General features: G+C 37.9%; 1 protein-coding gene across 2 annotated transcripts in view; it reads right to left on the reverse strand.

Moving 5' to 3' along the window:
• Nucleotides 1–268: 268 nt before the first annotated feature.
• Nucleotides 269–17,180, reverse strand: part of WDR70 (WD repeat domain 70) — a 139,673-nt gene continuing 122,761 nt past the window's right edge. Inside the window, exons 14-19 of one of the 2 annotated variants that reach the window (XM_054187070.1) lie at nucleotides 15,066–15,166; nucleotides 13,522–13,601; nucleotides 10,645–10,761; nucleotides 10,059–10,221; nucleotides 1,792–1,919; nucleotides 269–427 (exon numbers count right to left, since the gene is read on the reverse strand). In XM_054187070.1, the coding sequence (XP_054043045.1) occupies nucleotides 1,835–1,919; nucleotides 10,059–10,221; nucleotides 10,645–10,761; nucleotides 13,522–13,601; nucleotides 15,066–15,166 (546 nt within the window). In that variant the 3' untranslated portion in view covers nucleotides 269–427; nucleotides 1,792–1,834. Of the gene's footprint in view, nucleotides 1,920–10,058; nucleotides 10,222–10,644; nucleotides 10,762–13,521; nucleotides 13,602–15,065; nucleotides 15,167–17,180 lie in introns of both variants that reach the window. The other variant, XM_054187069.1, reaches the window with a different exon arrangement.

Here is a 17,180-nt window from a genome sequence, read left to right on the forward strand (position 1 = left end):
ATAAAAGGAGCATAAAACATCTCTTCAAGCTCAGAGAACAGCTGCAGCACTTTTCCTCATTTGCCTTTCCCGGCAGCTCTGCTCGTAAGCCACACAGCCTTAGCGAACAACTAACAACAGAAATGATAAGCTGTTAATATTCAGCCTAAAACGAAGGACATGTTAATCCTTTTAAAATCTTATTCAAGATTTTATAGAAATGTATTTGAAAATACTTTATTTTGTAGTGCATTATTTGGATGAAATAAAGACAAAAATTAGTCTTAAATGAAACAACGCCATTTAATGTTTATTTACCGAGGGGGACATTGCATAGGGAGGTCTTTAGCAGGTCTTGTTAACAACTGCTGCTCTTCATCTGGTACTTCTTTTTCGCCTCCATTTACTGTCCACGTAGGTATTAAGTCCTTCATTCTATGTATTACAGCTGCAATTGTAAATTAAGCATTGAATTGCTATTCTACATAAGCAGGTACTAAAATATTTTTACAAAGGACAAAGACAAATTGTGGATTATTTAGTGAGGTTCCACTCTTATCAAAAGACTACACTGAGTGAAAGCAGTGGAAATATTTTGTTGTGGGAATGTTTTCCCAATGCTCATTACACCTTTTAAAGTCAGGCTTACTTTTCCATAAAGTATGAAAATGATAATTGAAAAAGAAAGATAAGCTTGGAAAAGAAAATCATGCGATGAAATAATGATGCAGAACAATGCTTGAAAAAAAAAAAAAATCTAAGCTCTGCTGACTATGAGGAGCACGCGCTTGAGGTTAGGAAGGTGATTAAGTGCTTTGCTAAATATAGCCTTAAAATATGCCTTCAGAATTTATTAATAATTAAGCAAGCTTGATTGGGTATGATGTGTATTAATTTCTAGTCTTAGTGGAAATGCAGAGTGCTTGCTATATTGTATATTAATATAATCACAATACTTAGCATATTGTGTACTATTATAATCACAATATAAATGCCTAAAACTAGTATCAGTCTTCAGACAGTGTGAGGCAGGATATACATAATTCAGGCATACAGCAAAGTCAATAGATAAAAAGACCTGGTAATAAATACACAGCTCTGCTCTATCCTAACACTTATCAATACAACAAAATTCCACATCAACTAGGCAATAAGCATGTTATTTTTATTAGACCAGAATATATAATTGCCTGTTCCAATTTCACATAGTTGAAAAATAAAAGCTGTATAAAATACTACTGTGAGGTACTACACATATTTAAAAGGAACAACATTCAAGTAAGGATACTCACTAGACAATGTTTTCTACAATTCACACAAAAGTATGAACTAAATTGGAACTTGTGTGAACACACAAATGAACTCAACTGTATTATACCACATTAATTAAAGTGTGAGCTTTGTTACACTTGTAGCAAAGGGGGTAATTTGTTAAATCCTAACTAGAAAAAAAATAAAATGAGTCTGAGAAACTATTTTTTTATTTATATACTTCAAATCACTGAACACTGTCACGACACAGCATTTGTAAAGTTGGCAGTAATTAAAAAAACATTTGGCAATATAATGAATTCACTAGAGTTCTATTTATAAAGAAGTATTTTTCATTCAAATCACAAAGCTAAATAACTGACCTAGAGAGCAGTTCTTAGCACAATATAATTCATTCCTTATTACAAGATTCAGATGTGGGATTACAATCCAGTGTAATACAACAATCCCCTTTTTAGACTGCAGCAAGTTTATGAACTGAAGTAATTTTTGCTTTCAAATTTTGACACACTATCCAAAATAAAGAAATAAATGCTGCACCTTGTTTCAAATGCTCTGAAATTATTCTTTAAAGCCAATTTTTTCAAATTTTACGTTTTTTCCACTCTGGCTTGTCTGTTTCATCATCTTCTGGTTCCACTTCTGCAAAAACTGTTTTTGGCTGCGTTCTAGAAAACATTAAAAGATTAAAATAATGGTCAGGCTACAATTCTTTATCAGAAACTGTATTAGACATGCACTAGACACAAATGATATCCTTTCTGTACTTAGAAAAAGAGCATCCTAGACTTGTCCATTTTTCATTTTCAACATAAACCTATCAAATAACCTTCTAAGAACGGAAGAAACTTGTGGCTCTCAGGCAAAGAACAGACATCTTTTGCAAGTATTATTTCCCCATCAGCCCACAATCATTATCTGTGTATTCCATGAATAAAATTAAGATAGAAGAGAGGAACAAATCAATTCAATACAAGCTAGAAAAATGGAGCCGCGGGTCTTCTCACGCCACGATTTTAAAAAATGAAACCTCCATTTTGGTGCACTGTAGTATGACAGCAGCCAGTAAGTGAAAACAGGACCGCTAAGCCAGGTTTCTGGCTTAGCCTATGCATGAAAAAAACAGCTTCTCCTCCAGAGACTCTATCCAGCACTACCGTAACATAAAAAAACTAATGATCTTCATATGAGAACGCAGTGTATCCTGCAGTCAAGCTTGATCGTATCTATTCCTCCACTGTTTACTTCTATTTTAAATAACACTTAAACTTTATAAAAATAATTATTGATTACTTTTTAAACGAACACAGTATCAAGTAGCATTTCAATAAACTGTTTGGACATTCAGTTCCCCTGTTTTACACTTTAATCACTGCACGGTCCCCTTTTCCAACCTAATTCTCAGTACAACCACTGTAGAGCTGAAGTGACTAGATTTCTGATGCTGGCTGTGCTCGACTTCTCATTACGACACATACGACAAAGTATAAAACGCAGCCAAGGCAGTCATCATCTCATTAATGTATTAACTAATGTTTTTACAGCAGTCTAGGGTTGTGAAGCAGTATTATTATAACAACTGTTATTTGTCAGACTCTACCAAACGGACAAACCTTAACAAAATTGCATCTGTACTTAACACAATGGGCATAATTCAATGTGGCCGCTGACTTTGAAGGGTGACAGCAAGCCACCAGCTATTAAAGGGCAGGATTCTCCACTTGTTAAATACGTGGCACAGAATAGATTTACTAGTCAAAGACAACTTCCCTTATATACAGGATCTTTCTATCGGCCTGCCTTCTCCTCTATCCTCCAAACTTGCCATGGAGGTAAGGAGCATACTAAGATGTTCCAGAGATGGTCCCACTGCAGGACTCTATTGGCACATGGTCCTTGTGTGCAGACTGTGTGTCTCATTACACCGAAGCAGACTGTGTACCCACATGAAAACCTACACTACTGGAATTTCGACGAGTTGTTCTGCTCTCCATGGAATGCAGAACTAAGATTTTTTTAAAAAAAATCAGATTAAAAAATTTCATTAGAAAATGGTTACATAAACTCTACTTAACTAACCACTGAAGGAGGATTTAAAAAAAAAAAAAAAAGAAAGAAAATCAACATTCAATCCAAAACAGACACCAGGAATGAAGGCTTTCTTGGCCAAAATACTAGATTTTGTTAGCTGCTCAAGAGATGGAATGTGTGGAATTTTCTCTTTTTTCAAAACATATTGCTGGAAGTTTATTTAATCCACTTTAACACTGTACCTTCCTTTTATCACAATACATGAAAGGTATCTAAACATCATATAGGATCACATCAGGTCAGTACTGAGATGCTTCTTAGTAAAGCGCAACTAATCAAGTGTAAACTTACAGTTTCTGACTGCAAAATCTGCACCTGTCATAATTTTGGTTAGAAACTTCCAACCAAGAAGAACGTCTTAATTTGTGAAACAAGCAGCAGAACCTATGCATCTCCCAGGATAGGACAGAGAAAAGTAATAGACTAATGTAAGTACACTACTGAGTCCAGTAAAGCTAGGCGTGGAGGGAAGAAACTGTAGCATAATCTAGCAGTAACCAGCTAAAGCAAAAACATGCCGAGGAAATCAAGTCTGCTTGCTATCTCGTTTTTTAAAATTAGCATGAAATGGCTGTAGCCTCAGCTTAGCTGAAATGTAAACTGTTCCACCTCCACAAGCTACACAGCGGTAACTGGGGCACCTGGGGTGATTCATATCCCTGGCCATTTTAAAGACATAAGCATAGAAAACACTGGTTTTGTCATAGCATTATCAGCAGTGATCGTTTAATTTAAACACAAATTGTTCTGCTTAGTAACTGGACTACAGATTGCTAGTGTAGTAGGAGCTTGCTGCATGATTAATATTTATACAAAAATTACCAAAACAGGTTTACTACTTCAAAATATTTTTATTTCTGAGGGCTAAATAATACATGTGGAAATCTGTGTTCTTTTTCACCACCAACTTTCTCAATTTTATTTATCCTTGACTTTGGGCGTTGATTTCAGATTGTTAGGCATCTGTTTGGCAGACCCCATGGGAGACTGCTGTGGAGGGCAAAGGAGCCCAGGAGAGCTGGTTGATCCCAGACAACAACATCCTCAAAACACATTCCATCCTGTGTGCAGAAAGTGAAGTCTGGCAGAAGCCTAGTATGGATGCGCAGGGATCTCCTGAGATAAACCCCTAACCCCAAAAAGGAAGAACACAGACAGAGGAAGCAGGGACAGCCCTAGCCAAGAGGAACAAAGGCATTACGTGAACATGTAGGAACGGAGTTAGGAAAGCCAAAGTTCAGCTGGAGGTGAAACTGGAAAGAAATGTGAAAGGCAACACTAAGGGCTTCTACAGCTACGCTGACAGGCAAAGGAATGATAAGGAAGATGTGCTCAATGGGGCAGGTAAACTACTAACGTAGGATACAGAAAACATCAAGATACTCAGTGCTTTTTTTGGCTCCTTTTTCCCTGAGAAGGTCTGTCCGCAGGTCTCTGAGGACTGCTGCACTACCAGCAGGGTCTTTGGGAGGGAGTGAGACATTACCAACAGATGACGAAGACAGAGACAAGGAGTACGTAGCTCATTGGACATACGCAAATCCCTGAGGTCAGAGGGCTGCATCCAAAGGTACCAAGAGAGCTGCCCAATGTCATTGCAAGGACAGTCTATCATCTTTGAAGGTCATGGCGATTGGGGGAGGTTCTCAATGACTAGGAGAGGAAAACAGCCTCATCTTTATGAAGAGCAAAGGAGGATTTGGGGAACTACAGGGGATAAAAAAAGGAGGATTTGGGGAACCTCAGTCCCTGGGAAGGCTATGGAACAAATGCCATCCCCATGGAAGGCATTTCCAGGCACACGAAGGACAAGAAGGTGAGAGGGTACAGCCAGCATGGATTTATGAAGGGCATACTATGCCTGCCAACCAGACTGCTGGAGCAGGCTGCCCAGAGGGGTGTTTTGGAATCTCCATCCTTGAGGATATTCAAACTTGGCTGGGCAACTCCCTGAACAACCTGAATCTAATTGGACCTGAGCAACCTGATCTAAGTGAACACACTTTATGCAGGAGATTGGACTAGATGACCTCCAGAGGTCTCTTCCTACCTAAATTATTCTATGATCCTGACTGTCATGGATTATAGTCACATAACTGTCAGCTGAAACCAGCATCTTATGCATTCCTAGTGGGTTACACTAACAGGTGGCAAAGAAAAATGGGAAAACAAACTAACATGATCTATTTATACTCCATGCTTCTCTGTTTCAGTGGTTTTCAACATATTAAGATATGCAGACCCCTAAAAAATTTCCAGACTGCTTTAGAGTCACCATAATCCCCGCTGGTTATGGGTTGTTTTTCTTAGTTACCTTTCAGGAATACAATAAAAGTAGCTCATTGACATCTGAAGTTAATAGACTAGCAGCTAAAAAAAATACTGCTACAGCTAAACCAGCTGGAGATGACAACTGCATATCACAGCATGTGACTCATGTCACAGTAACTTTTGAAATTTGTGTTTATATTGCACTGAAACAAAGACAAATGAAGACTTTCAAGCATGCTTGCAAATCAGAATAACATAAAGGCTAGCGACTGAAAAGTGAAGGTTTTCAGCATCAGGCCCCTTTGTACTCCTTACCCCACCCACCAGCCTAACTCTTTGCCGGATCTCAGGGTCTTCTGTCTCAAAATTACCAATTTCCAAAAAAGATTTAGGTTAACTATACTGACATGTACCAACAAAATCACTGCTACAAAACGTTCTGTTCAGTCCTGCTTCCTCAGTTGAAGATACTTGGGTGACTACATGGCTAACACTTCCCACACTGGTACTGCCATTGAGGAAAAAGTTCAGTGAACACAGCACAGCTACAGGCAGTTGCTTCAAGTCATTCCCTTTTGCCTGTGACAAGCAGCAATGACAAAGACAGCAAAATAGGGGCAACATCACTGAACTGGAAGGTATTTTCTGAGAACTCTGGTCTACCTTGGTGGGGAAGGGAATCTCACCGTCACCTTCCCTATGGTACAGAAGAGAGCTACATCTGGCCCTCATTAAGCCCTCAGCTACAATGCTTAGTAATTCCTGCTGATCCTTCAGAGGGACATCTGAAGTCATTATAGTATCTCTGTACAGCTGTGTTAAAACAAACAGCTTACAAAGAATGTAATTTTCAAACATTTACAACTGATGCCTCAAGTTCCTTTCCTGTAGTTCTTTACTTGAAATCTTCAATCTGTCCTTCCTTTCCTTTCACTCCACTAGAATGGCTCTTGCCAAGGTCTCTAACAAACTTTTTCCTGAAAAAAAAATCAAGATCTTGTCTTTATCCTCATCCATTATGACTTTTCTGCTGTGTCGATCACATCTTTTTTGACACTTTATTCACATTAGGCGTCTATGAAATCTCATCTCTTAATTCAGCACATACTTCTTATCATACCCAGTACCCTTTTCAGCAGCGTCTGTTTTTTCACCCATCCTTTTGCCTCTTACATACTTCCCCCTCCTTTTCTGGCTCAAATTTTAGGAGAAACAGAAAGGTCAGGCTAATGATAACAAGCTTGAAAAAATTTTCAAGCGATAAATAATGCAAATGAGTATTTGGCTTCAAGAATAAATTAGGCACCTTCAATAAAAAGGAAATATTCTTCAAGACAAGGTATAAACTAACAGCAAAAGTCATGTTGCAGGTATTTCTTATGAGAATTATTGAAGTGAAAATAAAATTTAAAAAAGCATGAAATCAGTTATCTGATTTAGAGATGACCTAATTGGTATGAATCAGGACCAGATGAACTCTAAACCAGTCACCACAATCAGAGTTATGAAAACTCTGATCAACCAGAAAAAGAGTGTTTCTTAGTCTTCTCAGTCTAAAATTATTTAATAGCCATCACTGAGGAAAGTTAAGTAACATAGTTTCCTTAGATATTTTCTTAAGAAGCAGAATGAAGAACTATAAGTGAACAACCATCTGTTAGAAAACAGAAGAACAAAAGCCTTGTGAAACACGAGCTGTATCAAGTGGATAGTTTTATATCATATTTAAGTGAAAATTTACTAAAAGAAATGTGGAAAAACTGACCGGAATTAGTAAAAAGAATAAATACTATTTTAAAAAATGAAATGTATTGGATATACTTTTTTGGTCTCAAGACAGAATGTAATTTTAATTATGTATCAGAATATCACCTTTCCTAACTCCATAGTATACTTATGCTATAGCTACAGCAGCCATTTTCCCTAGGTTTTTATATTCGTTGCCTGATTTTTAACAGGGCCACCGGGACACTCTTACGATCCAGTACTACATGATAATTTATATCAATTACTTTTAATTTGCACATTTTATTAAATATGCATCTGTAAGATCCATTATGTACAGGGTAAACATACATGCCCTGTAAAGTCAGATACAGGATATAATTAAAACAGCTTTCTGTATTATCTGCATGTGCAGGCAAGCAGCTAACGAAACCTATGACTGTCATTGGTCTGCAGTGGTTAATATAGATGTCCATTTCCGAAAATTAAGAACATAACTCAATTACAAAGAAAGTTTTTGCATTTTGGCATCTTATCCAATAACAATAGTAGTAGCAGTAATAATAATAATTTATAAATGCTCTTTGCATAGAGTACATCTTAATGTCAAGCTTCTAAGGCAAGGATAACGGCAGTTTCACTGACATGAGATTTATCAGCTGACAAAACCATCAAGGCAGCCCACTGTTGGCTGCAGTCCAGTTTCTCCACATACATATCACCGTCTGGTGTGTAAGTTAATAGCAGTCTGGACTTCCATCCTCCCCACTTCTCAGCCAGCTCTCTTCTTATCCTGCAGCTACATCTTTAACAAGAAACTGTAATGAGATCTGCCCACCTGACACAGTACGCCTTCTGTAATACAGCTATGGCTTAAAACTTTCATGTCTACTACATTGCAAGTGTCAGGGATGAAACTAAATATACAATCAATGAAGTTACTGCGCCAAAAATATACTGAGGTATCAATCCACCTGATCGAATGTGTGATTGTATTTACTTTTGAGAACGGATAGTAGCATATCTCAAATAAAACCTTCTTTGGTACCAAGGGTGATACAAGGATGATTGTATAATGCATTAATTTGATGTACGACATCAAATGCTACACTTATTAATTACCAGTATGACATACTTATTAATTACCAAATCAAAGCCAGGCTGGGTCACTGACGTTCTCAAGCTGCTTTGGAACAGCTATTCAGCTATCTTTGTGAACATGTGCGTCAAGTCAGATAACAAGTGTCACCACGAGAAACAGCTATGATTCTTAATGTATTTTGAGTTTCTGGAAAGAGGTGGTGATTGCCTCAAGAGCTAAACACTAATAAAGTGCAGTCAGTAAAGGACTAATGAATGTATAGCCTAGGAGACAAAATACTGGGCTGGAAACAAGAAAAAAATAGTTTGTTATTGGCAGACTGTTCTGTGGAGACTATTTCACCTCTTCAAAACCTTTTCCTTATGCATTTTGAAAATACTACTTATATTAATTATTTTGAGTAACAAAAACATCAATGATAATAACAAAATGTGAATATTTTAGTAATTTTGAAAGTGGTAGTTTCTGTTCATTAGTATGAAATGTATTTATTTAGTATTTATTTTAGTACTATTGCGAATGTCTTTACTTAATGGTCTGCATTGTATTTATTTTTAGAAAAAAAAATCTTCAGCAGAAAGTATTCTAGAAGCATATTGCACTATTTTCATTGTAGCACATACACACAAATACCACGCTCACACACAATTGAAACTGAGTGAACTACCATCTGTGGGATTACCGAGATTTTACTACCATAATCTTGATGAGACTCTTAAATTTATGTAAAAACAACTGAACACTTGTTTATTTCTGCTGAATTTTTGGCAGGAGATTTTATCATTGCAATTTTAAATATTGCTATACCTTTAACACCAAGTTAATTCCAGCAGGTACTCGGGTCCTTATGTAAGAAAATATCAAATAAAAACTTATGACATTCGAGAAATCTAAAATATGCTTTCATAACACCAAGTAAATGTTTTGAAGGTTTAACGTAAGAATCAGTCAGAACTAGAGGGTATACTGGAAAACTTATCATGCCAAGCCGTCAATGGGATGGTACCTTATTAAAAGGTATATTGCAATTTCAGACGACATTGATCTGTAGAAGATTCTAAATTCTAATCTACTTAGAATCACACAGAATCACAGAACGGTAGGGGTTGGAAGGGACCTCTGGAGATCATCTAGTCCAACCCCCTGCCACAGCAGGGTCACCCACAGCAGGCTGCACAGGAACGCGTCCAGGCAGGTTTTGAATGTCTCCAGAGACGGAGACTCCACCACCTCTCTGGGCAGCCTGTGCCAGGGCTCTGCCACCCTCAAAGTAAAGAACTTCCTTCTCATGTTGAGATGGAACTTCCTATGTTCAAGTTTGTGCCTGTTACCTCTTGTCCTGTCACTGGGCACCACTGAAAAGAGCCTGGCCCCATCCTTCTGACATTAGAAAGCTTTAAAATCATTTTCTAGCACTGATAGGTACATTTTAAAAATGGAAATGTCAAATTTCAACAATCTTATCTTCATAAAAGAGTATGGCGTATTCTTGGTTTACGTATTTGTGGCAGCAATCTAGAAAAGGCAAAGTATACCATTAAAAATGTGTGTCTTCTATTTTTACCAAACTCCCACTGGCCTCCAGAAATATTACTTGTATTTTTAATTGTTTCCTTACTTAGCATATGCCGGAGCAACCCAGTATGGATTCTCCTCCGCTTCCTTTGCGTGACGTAAAATAGCCTCTCGAGGGTTGCTATCATCTGTCTTATCCAGTGCAATATTCTTGACTATATATGATGACAAGGTACCTCCGTGAGTTCCAACACGCCCACCACGACCTGTAGCAAAAAAAAAAGAAAAAAGAAAAAAGAAAAAGAAAAAGTATTGTAGAGAAAAATACTTAAGAAATAAACAGAGCAATGTTGTGCTGTGTCTGTAACAGTGACTTAATACAACGAAGTTATTTAATACTATAGGAAGAGTCTAATATAGAGTTGCATTCACATAATTTACTGATTATATAACTTAAAGTAAATATAACTTAAAGTAAATCACTGTGATTATTGATTTATTCCAAGAAAGCACTTCAATCAAAAACCAATATCTTACAGTGCTGGACACTGCGCTGGACACTGGACGCTATACCTATATAGTAGAGTTACTTCCCAAAAAAGTTTGAATGCAAGTCCAAACGAGTGTAGAAGCCAAGCATGACAGTCCCTTTGGCATACAACAGTCTGAAATGGTTATGCGTAGATTACCTGGTCCTGCTACTGGAGGTTCAGGTTTGTGAGACTTCATGGGGTCCAGCCTATCCTTCTCCAGCTGTTTCCTGGTGCTTCGCTGTCGTGGTTCACGGAACATTGGAAGCGCATGGGCTAAAGGGTCACAGTTTGGAGAAAAAGAAATGTTAGAAACTGATTTTCTTTATAAGGTTTTAATTACAAAGACTGTGATTCTTCCTTGCTATGGCAAAGGTAGCAGAAGCTGCCTCCCAGTTCTTCCGTATCCAAGCAGTGGTTTACTGAGGTTTATTTTAGAGGGCTTCTTTCTGTTGAATTTTTCAAAGATGAAAGGAGACAGATTTTTAGCGTTCCTTCAGGCAGAAGCCTTTCATCTGAAACACTGTTTTCACAGTTTATGCATATTTAATTTATTCCCCTGTCATTCAGTTCTCAACAGTAGCATTGTGACCAACTGGTTGCTCTTTTCTGAACTTTACATGTTTCCACAGCTTCTAATACTCTAAGAGCATGACAAAACCCTAAATGCATTCTTTGATCTGAAACAGAGAGGGGCGGAATCCCCTCAGTGATCCCAAATATAATGTTTCTGCATATGACTATCTGGCTAAATTATCAAGATTTCAAACTTCTATTTCTTCATAAACCTGTTACAGTGTCTTCAGTCACAGTAATGGTTTTGGTCTGCTCAGACGAGACGCATTTGTCAGCAACAGAGAAACACCATGTTAAGGGACGCAGTTTTCTTGTGGTGAGGTTTAGCTCTCACATTCCGCTGTTGCTGATTGCTGCTGTTTCCAAAAATGCGGGAAACTGTGTTGGGGTCAAAAGACCCAAGAAAAACAAAAAACGAACAAAGCAAATCTTAAATTTAGGGGCACCGGCTCTATATTGAATAAAAAATGGAAGAGAACATCCAGGGACCTACCAGTTTGATTTTTCAACTTATTTCTGGAAGACTGCCCAATTTATTAGACTGAGTGAAGTCATAGCCAGGTGACACAGCAGTAGATCTTTGGAGATAAATGTTTAGGTTTTGTTTTTGCAGATTGCATGAAGTATGAAATGCCTGGGACAATTTGCTGGCAAGCACTCAGATTGACGGGTTTGCATAAAGCATCTGAGGTGGCAAATGCACAGATCCAAGCTTTTGACATCTGTGCAGTCAAGGTTGCCTAAGGGAAACCCAAACTGCATATTCCCATGTTTTAAAAGTAACACCTAATCCCTCAAAACAACATTCCTGCATTTTCAAATAGCCATTAGAGGCAATCCTGAGATTAAAGAGCTGCTGGAAGTCGAAAGGAAAAAAAAAAAAAGGAGAAAAAAAAGGAGGGAAAAAAAAAAAAAGAGAAGTCCTTTGCAAAAGGACTTCCAAAATCTTCAGTTCTTTCCAGTTCTACCTGTAACCTTAAAAGACAGACATCTAACCTCTGAAGAGTTTCCAAACTATGTAACAAACTTAAAAATTTGCAAAGCAAATCATTACAAAATTTTTTGCATTGCTTTATATGGAAATATCCTTTTTTAGTTTGAAAATGATGTGGAAGAAACAGTTAAACAGCTAAAATTCAGTGTCAAAATTTGAAACTTTGCATAATTGTGACCTAAATCTTTGAATGGCATTTATAAATGCCATTGAATACACAAGTTCAACTGGATTTTAAGCAGGAAGTTTTTTAAAAATCACAGAAGTTCTTTATAGTATAAACACTAACAACAGTGCACACAAAGTATTTAGATAACAGACCATGTACTGATATAGCCAAGGCTGTAGTAAGGATGGATTTGGAAAAACACCCAAAGGAGATAAATGTTCCTGATCTTTGCCCGCTGCTACTTTACCCACTGCTACCCAAAAACTGGAGCTGGACATCTGCAGCAGTGAGGTAAGTAGGAGACAGCTGTGGCTGGAAAGTACCTGAGATGGGAACCCAGAACCAAAGTGCTTTGACATGGTTACCAGCGTGGTTACCAAGACTGACCAGACTTGCTCATTCTAAACTTTCTTTTTGTTTATTATGCTGCTAAACAACTACTTTGTTCTATAGAAGTGGCTTTAGCTACTTCTAAGACCAAGACTAGTGGAAAACAGAGCTGAGTCCAAACACTGTGGAACTGGAAGAGGATGAAGAGAAAGCAGCAGGACAGCACAACTGTGTCACTGTTCTCATTTCACAGGAGGAGACACTACTTCAGGCAATGCTAATGGGGAGGGCCAAAATCTCTCGGTCGATGCCCTCATTCCCTTGTAAAATTTGCTCCTGGGAAAAGGCAGATCACTATACATCTTATAGTAGCAATGATAACTATTTCTTATGCATCGGTGAGCCTTAACATGAACATAAGATCTTACACAAGTATAATCCTGAGGCTAGAGAGATATTTAAGCTGTTTAAACCCCACGTACCTCTGGGCAAGTTCTAGATTTTGAAATTTGTTCAAGACCCATCCCTAATGTCTCTGATTTTGCCACTGGTACTGTTAACATTCCCAAGTGGCAAAACATTTCCTAAATCCATCTACATGCACCAATTCAGTTGCAAAACTGAAGATTTAAGAAAGCTCAAAAATTTTGGAGGGGTGTTTTTTTGTTTTTGTTGTTTTGGGTTCGGTTTTTTTTTTTTTAAGGCAGTTATGCTTTCAGGCTCACCAGAATCTAGAAACCAACCATTATTAACAACTTTACAGAGCATATGGAATATGACTTTCTGGTTGTGCAAGGCTACAAAAAAAAATTGTATAAAGCACTAACTTCTCCCACCAATCATCAATACTCAGTGAAAGACTGCAACATTTTGGAGGGGAAAATATAAAGCTAAATGATCTGCAAATAATTTCAGACCTGAGAAAGAGCTAAGGATGCTGCTATAAAGATACGTTTAAAGTCCTTACGTGTTATAATGTAATCCTGTGTAAGAGTTTCCGCTTGTCTTTCTTTTCGTTTTGTTTTGACCACACATAATTTTGCTCCCCTAGGAGGAAACATACAGCAGTTCAGTTGGTCTGTTTATATCAAACAGAAACTATTTTTTATTCAAGACATAGTCTCAACAAAATTATATAGCACTTTAAATATTCATGAATGTGTGTATCTTGGCCTGTCCATGCACATGTGAAGAAGGGTAGAGAGATTAGTATTTCTGTTAGAGAGCAGTTTATATGACATGCGGAAATAAGGGTGGAAGATTCATTTCACACTTCATTTGTCCGCAGTACTTGCAGCGTGCACATTGGAAGTGCTCTTCTCCAACACGGGCAGAGATTTGCTCCTAGTACTCTTCCTAATCTGCAGAGGTAGCAGTTCTCTAACCAGAGGTGCCTGTAACACCGCAGCAGGAAAGGCTGCGTAGGCCTGACCGCAGCAAGACTGATTTAAACTGGTGGTATTTTCCTATTCGTGGTAAGTACCCAGAAACAAACTGGGCACAAAACTGAGCTAGGGCTCTTGTGGTCTGTGCCTCGGAGACTCAGGCTGTCCTCTGGAGAGGGGCCCAAGCAATGATGACCAACTCTCTTGTTCTCTAAATTGACACAGACCAGAAAAAAAACCCCTAATTTCTGATAAACTTGTCAACTAGAATTTTTCTTCAACCTCCAAGCATCCAGGTCACAGTAAGTATACAGAAACTGTTAACTGTAACACAGTATGTTTTTGGATGCCAGTGAAACAGATGAGCAGGTATAGGGGAATAATATCTTAATCATACCACTCAATATAGATGAATTGTACATTTCCCCCCGCTGACAGGAAGGAAGCATGCCCCAGTTCTCCAGCCAATCCAGATGGTAAAAGCAAATTAATTGCAAAAGGAGTATTTATAGATTAGTTAAGTCCTCCTCTTTTCATTCCAGGCTGACAAGTCACCTTCTGATGAATCACTACCACCTTTCTGTTCGATGTACAGGCAAAATCCACACGTGATAGATAGGTGTGGAGGAGAAGACTAGCAGAAAGATGCAGAAGTGCTTCCTTTGTTTGCCCCCTCTCAAATTCGGTCTTCCACTATTACCTCACAGACACTGAAGTTTAAGCTAATGCTTCTAAACCAGATTTTTACTTCAGGAAAAAAACCCAAATGACTACATCCAATAAATATGCTTTCAATAACACCACATCAGTAACCTCCAAGAGATCAGATGAAAGGTTGGTTATTCTTACTGCAGATCTCATGCAACTAAAAAATGAAAGTGTTTGTAAATTCAGGTAGAACAGCCAGCATTTTGCACCATGCAAAGCCCCGAGGAAAACGCATGGCTTTTCAGAGACAAACTGCTTTGGGTTTTTTATCTTTCTTCCTTTCTACTGTTACTAAATGAGTTAAACTCTGCAAAACAAATTTTACTAAACCAATTTTTCACCTTTCTTCGAATAGAACCACTGAATAAGGCTATATTTGAGAAAAAAATAACGTTCTTAATCCTTAATCATTACGCACCTCTGGCTTTTGACAGGATCATAGTACACTTTGGCCAAACCATTTCCTGTACCAACCATGATCTGGTTCAGCTTGGGATGCCAAAGGCAACGCACAACGCTCTGAAATAAAGCAACATATTGACAGTTAGTTGGTCATTCACCCAGATCTTAGAATTCATATTCTTATTGTCAAAAAGTAGGTCAAAGTCACACTGTAGCAGGAACATGCTTAAGCACGTGAATGAATATGTGAATGAATAAAAGTTCCTCTCCAGAGCAGAAAACATTGTAAAAGGACTGACAACACATGGAAGTAGGCAGAGAAAGAAATACAAATTGGTGGCAGTGTGATAACCAGTGGTTTCCACTGGCTAATTGCTCCAGGGTCTTCGTGGCTATAATGGAAATGGGAAGTTAAAGGGGGGTTTGAATGAGAACAATGAAGTGCTTCAGACATAGCAATGCAGATCTTCATGACTTTTGCATTTTTATTTTTAATTCCAGATTCTTCCACCCTCTTCTTTATCTGTTTTTCCCTTCTTCTCACACAGTGCTGACCTTTTACTTGCTGACTGCAGAAATGCAGGAGTAGCTGATTTTCACTCTTGGTTCTTTCTTCCTCACAACACCCAGAACGACTTGGTATTTGAAGCCCATGTCTCACAGCTCTGTCACCCCTCTGGTCAGCAGAGAAACTCATTTTCAGACATTAAGAGTATTGTTCTTTTATACAGACAGCGTGGTTGTCCATGTGACTTTGAACCTCCGTGTGATTACTGCACTCAATCTGATTCAGCGGACCAGCTCAGAAACTCTGTACTCGAGCTTCTGACTCGAGCGAGCTGAAGAAGTTGGCACAACTTCCCACAGAGGACAACACATCTCAACACAAACACAAAACCTGTATTTGCGTCTGACTAACTGAAGGGAAAATAGTATCTATTTTTGAGAGACGGTAACTCTTTAAAGGGATACTGTCCAAGACTGAAGACAGGTTTTTATCAGTGTTTATGTTACCTACGTAATAAATATATCCAGAGCTAGCATGACACATCATCCTATTAATATTTCACTGAAAAATGCTCATTTTTCTAGCCCTTCTTCCCCCTTAAGCTTACTGCTACTCCTCTCTCAAAAACCAGGAACAGACTCTTCCCAAAATTAATTAATAATTCAATATTCAACCACTGTCATCCTTCTATCATTGAAGTATACATATATAAACAATTTTTTACATAATACAGCACATGAAATTCACAAAATGGGAACCACTAACATCTTAACAAGAGGAATGCAGCAAAGCTAGAATTAGGGGTGCAATATAGCCCTATAACTTGGGAGATGAGAACCATCTCATCTTGAAGAGAATGGTTATGTTAGTGACTCCTGAATCACTTCCCATTTCATATTGCATACTATTTCTGGTTTGGTTCAGATGCCATTTTTCTGAATGTCATTCAGAATATTGAAAAATATTGAAAAAATTATGAAGCCCATTCAGCCATCATGAATCAGAACTTCATTCTGCTACAAGATGATGGATGACTCTCTTCTGAGCTGTTTTTCTGCTTTGTGTTCTTGTTTAGGAAGAAAAATTGAGATGACCTTTCTTTACAAGGTTCCTCTGTAAAGCATCCTCCTTCTCTATAGATATACATACAAGATTATACCTTCCCATTTACTTACAGGTACAAATAAATCTGGCTTGCTTATCATGAGACAACTAAAGGACAACAATCTTTTTACAGGTGACTCTGAAGTACAAAGTAGAATTCTGATAACGCATTATGTCCATGATCCCTGCCACAAGCGACCAAAATAACCAATACAGGGTTGCTAATAAGTTGTTTGATTTAAATAAGAGATTCTCACTTACTGTTACGTAATGCTCAAAATGCTACGGTAACTCTAAAATACAAAAAGCTAATAACAAGTATTGAAGGTCAAAGGTGGGTGGCCTTTTCTTTTATTAATATTTATTGCACGTGTTTAGCCAGCCTTTTTAAACTTTGTAGTTAATGTGGTTCTCCACTTTCTACTGTCAAGTAAATGTATTTTATAGCATGGTACTGGACATCAGCCAACAAAAACAAAGCCTGAGACAGTGTGGTTCAGCACTGATGGGGATTGCTAA

The sequence above is a fragment of the Rissa tridactyla genome, chromosome Z (genome assembly GCF_028500815.1).
Source record: "Rissa tridactyla isolate bRisTri1 chromosome Z, bRisTri1.patW.cur.20221130, whole genome shotgun sequence".
In the NCBI taxonomy this organism is placed as follows: domain Eukaryota; kingdom Metazoa; phylum Chordata; class Aves; order Charadriiformes; family Laridae; genus Rissa; species Rissa tridactyla.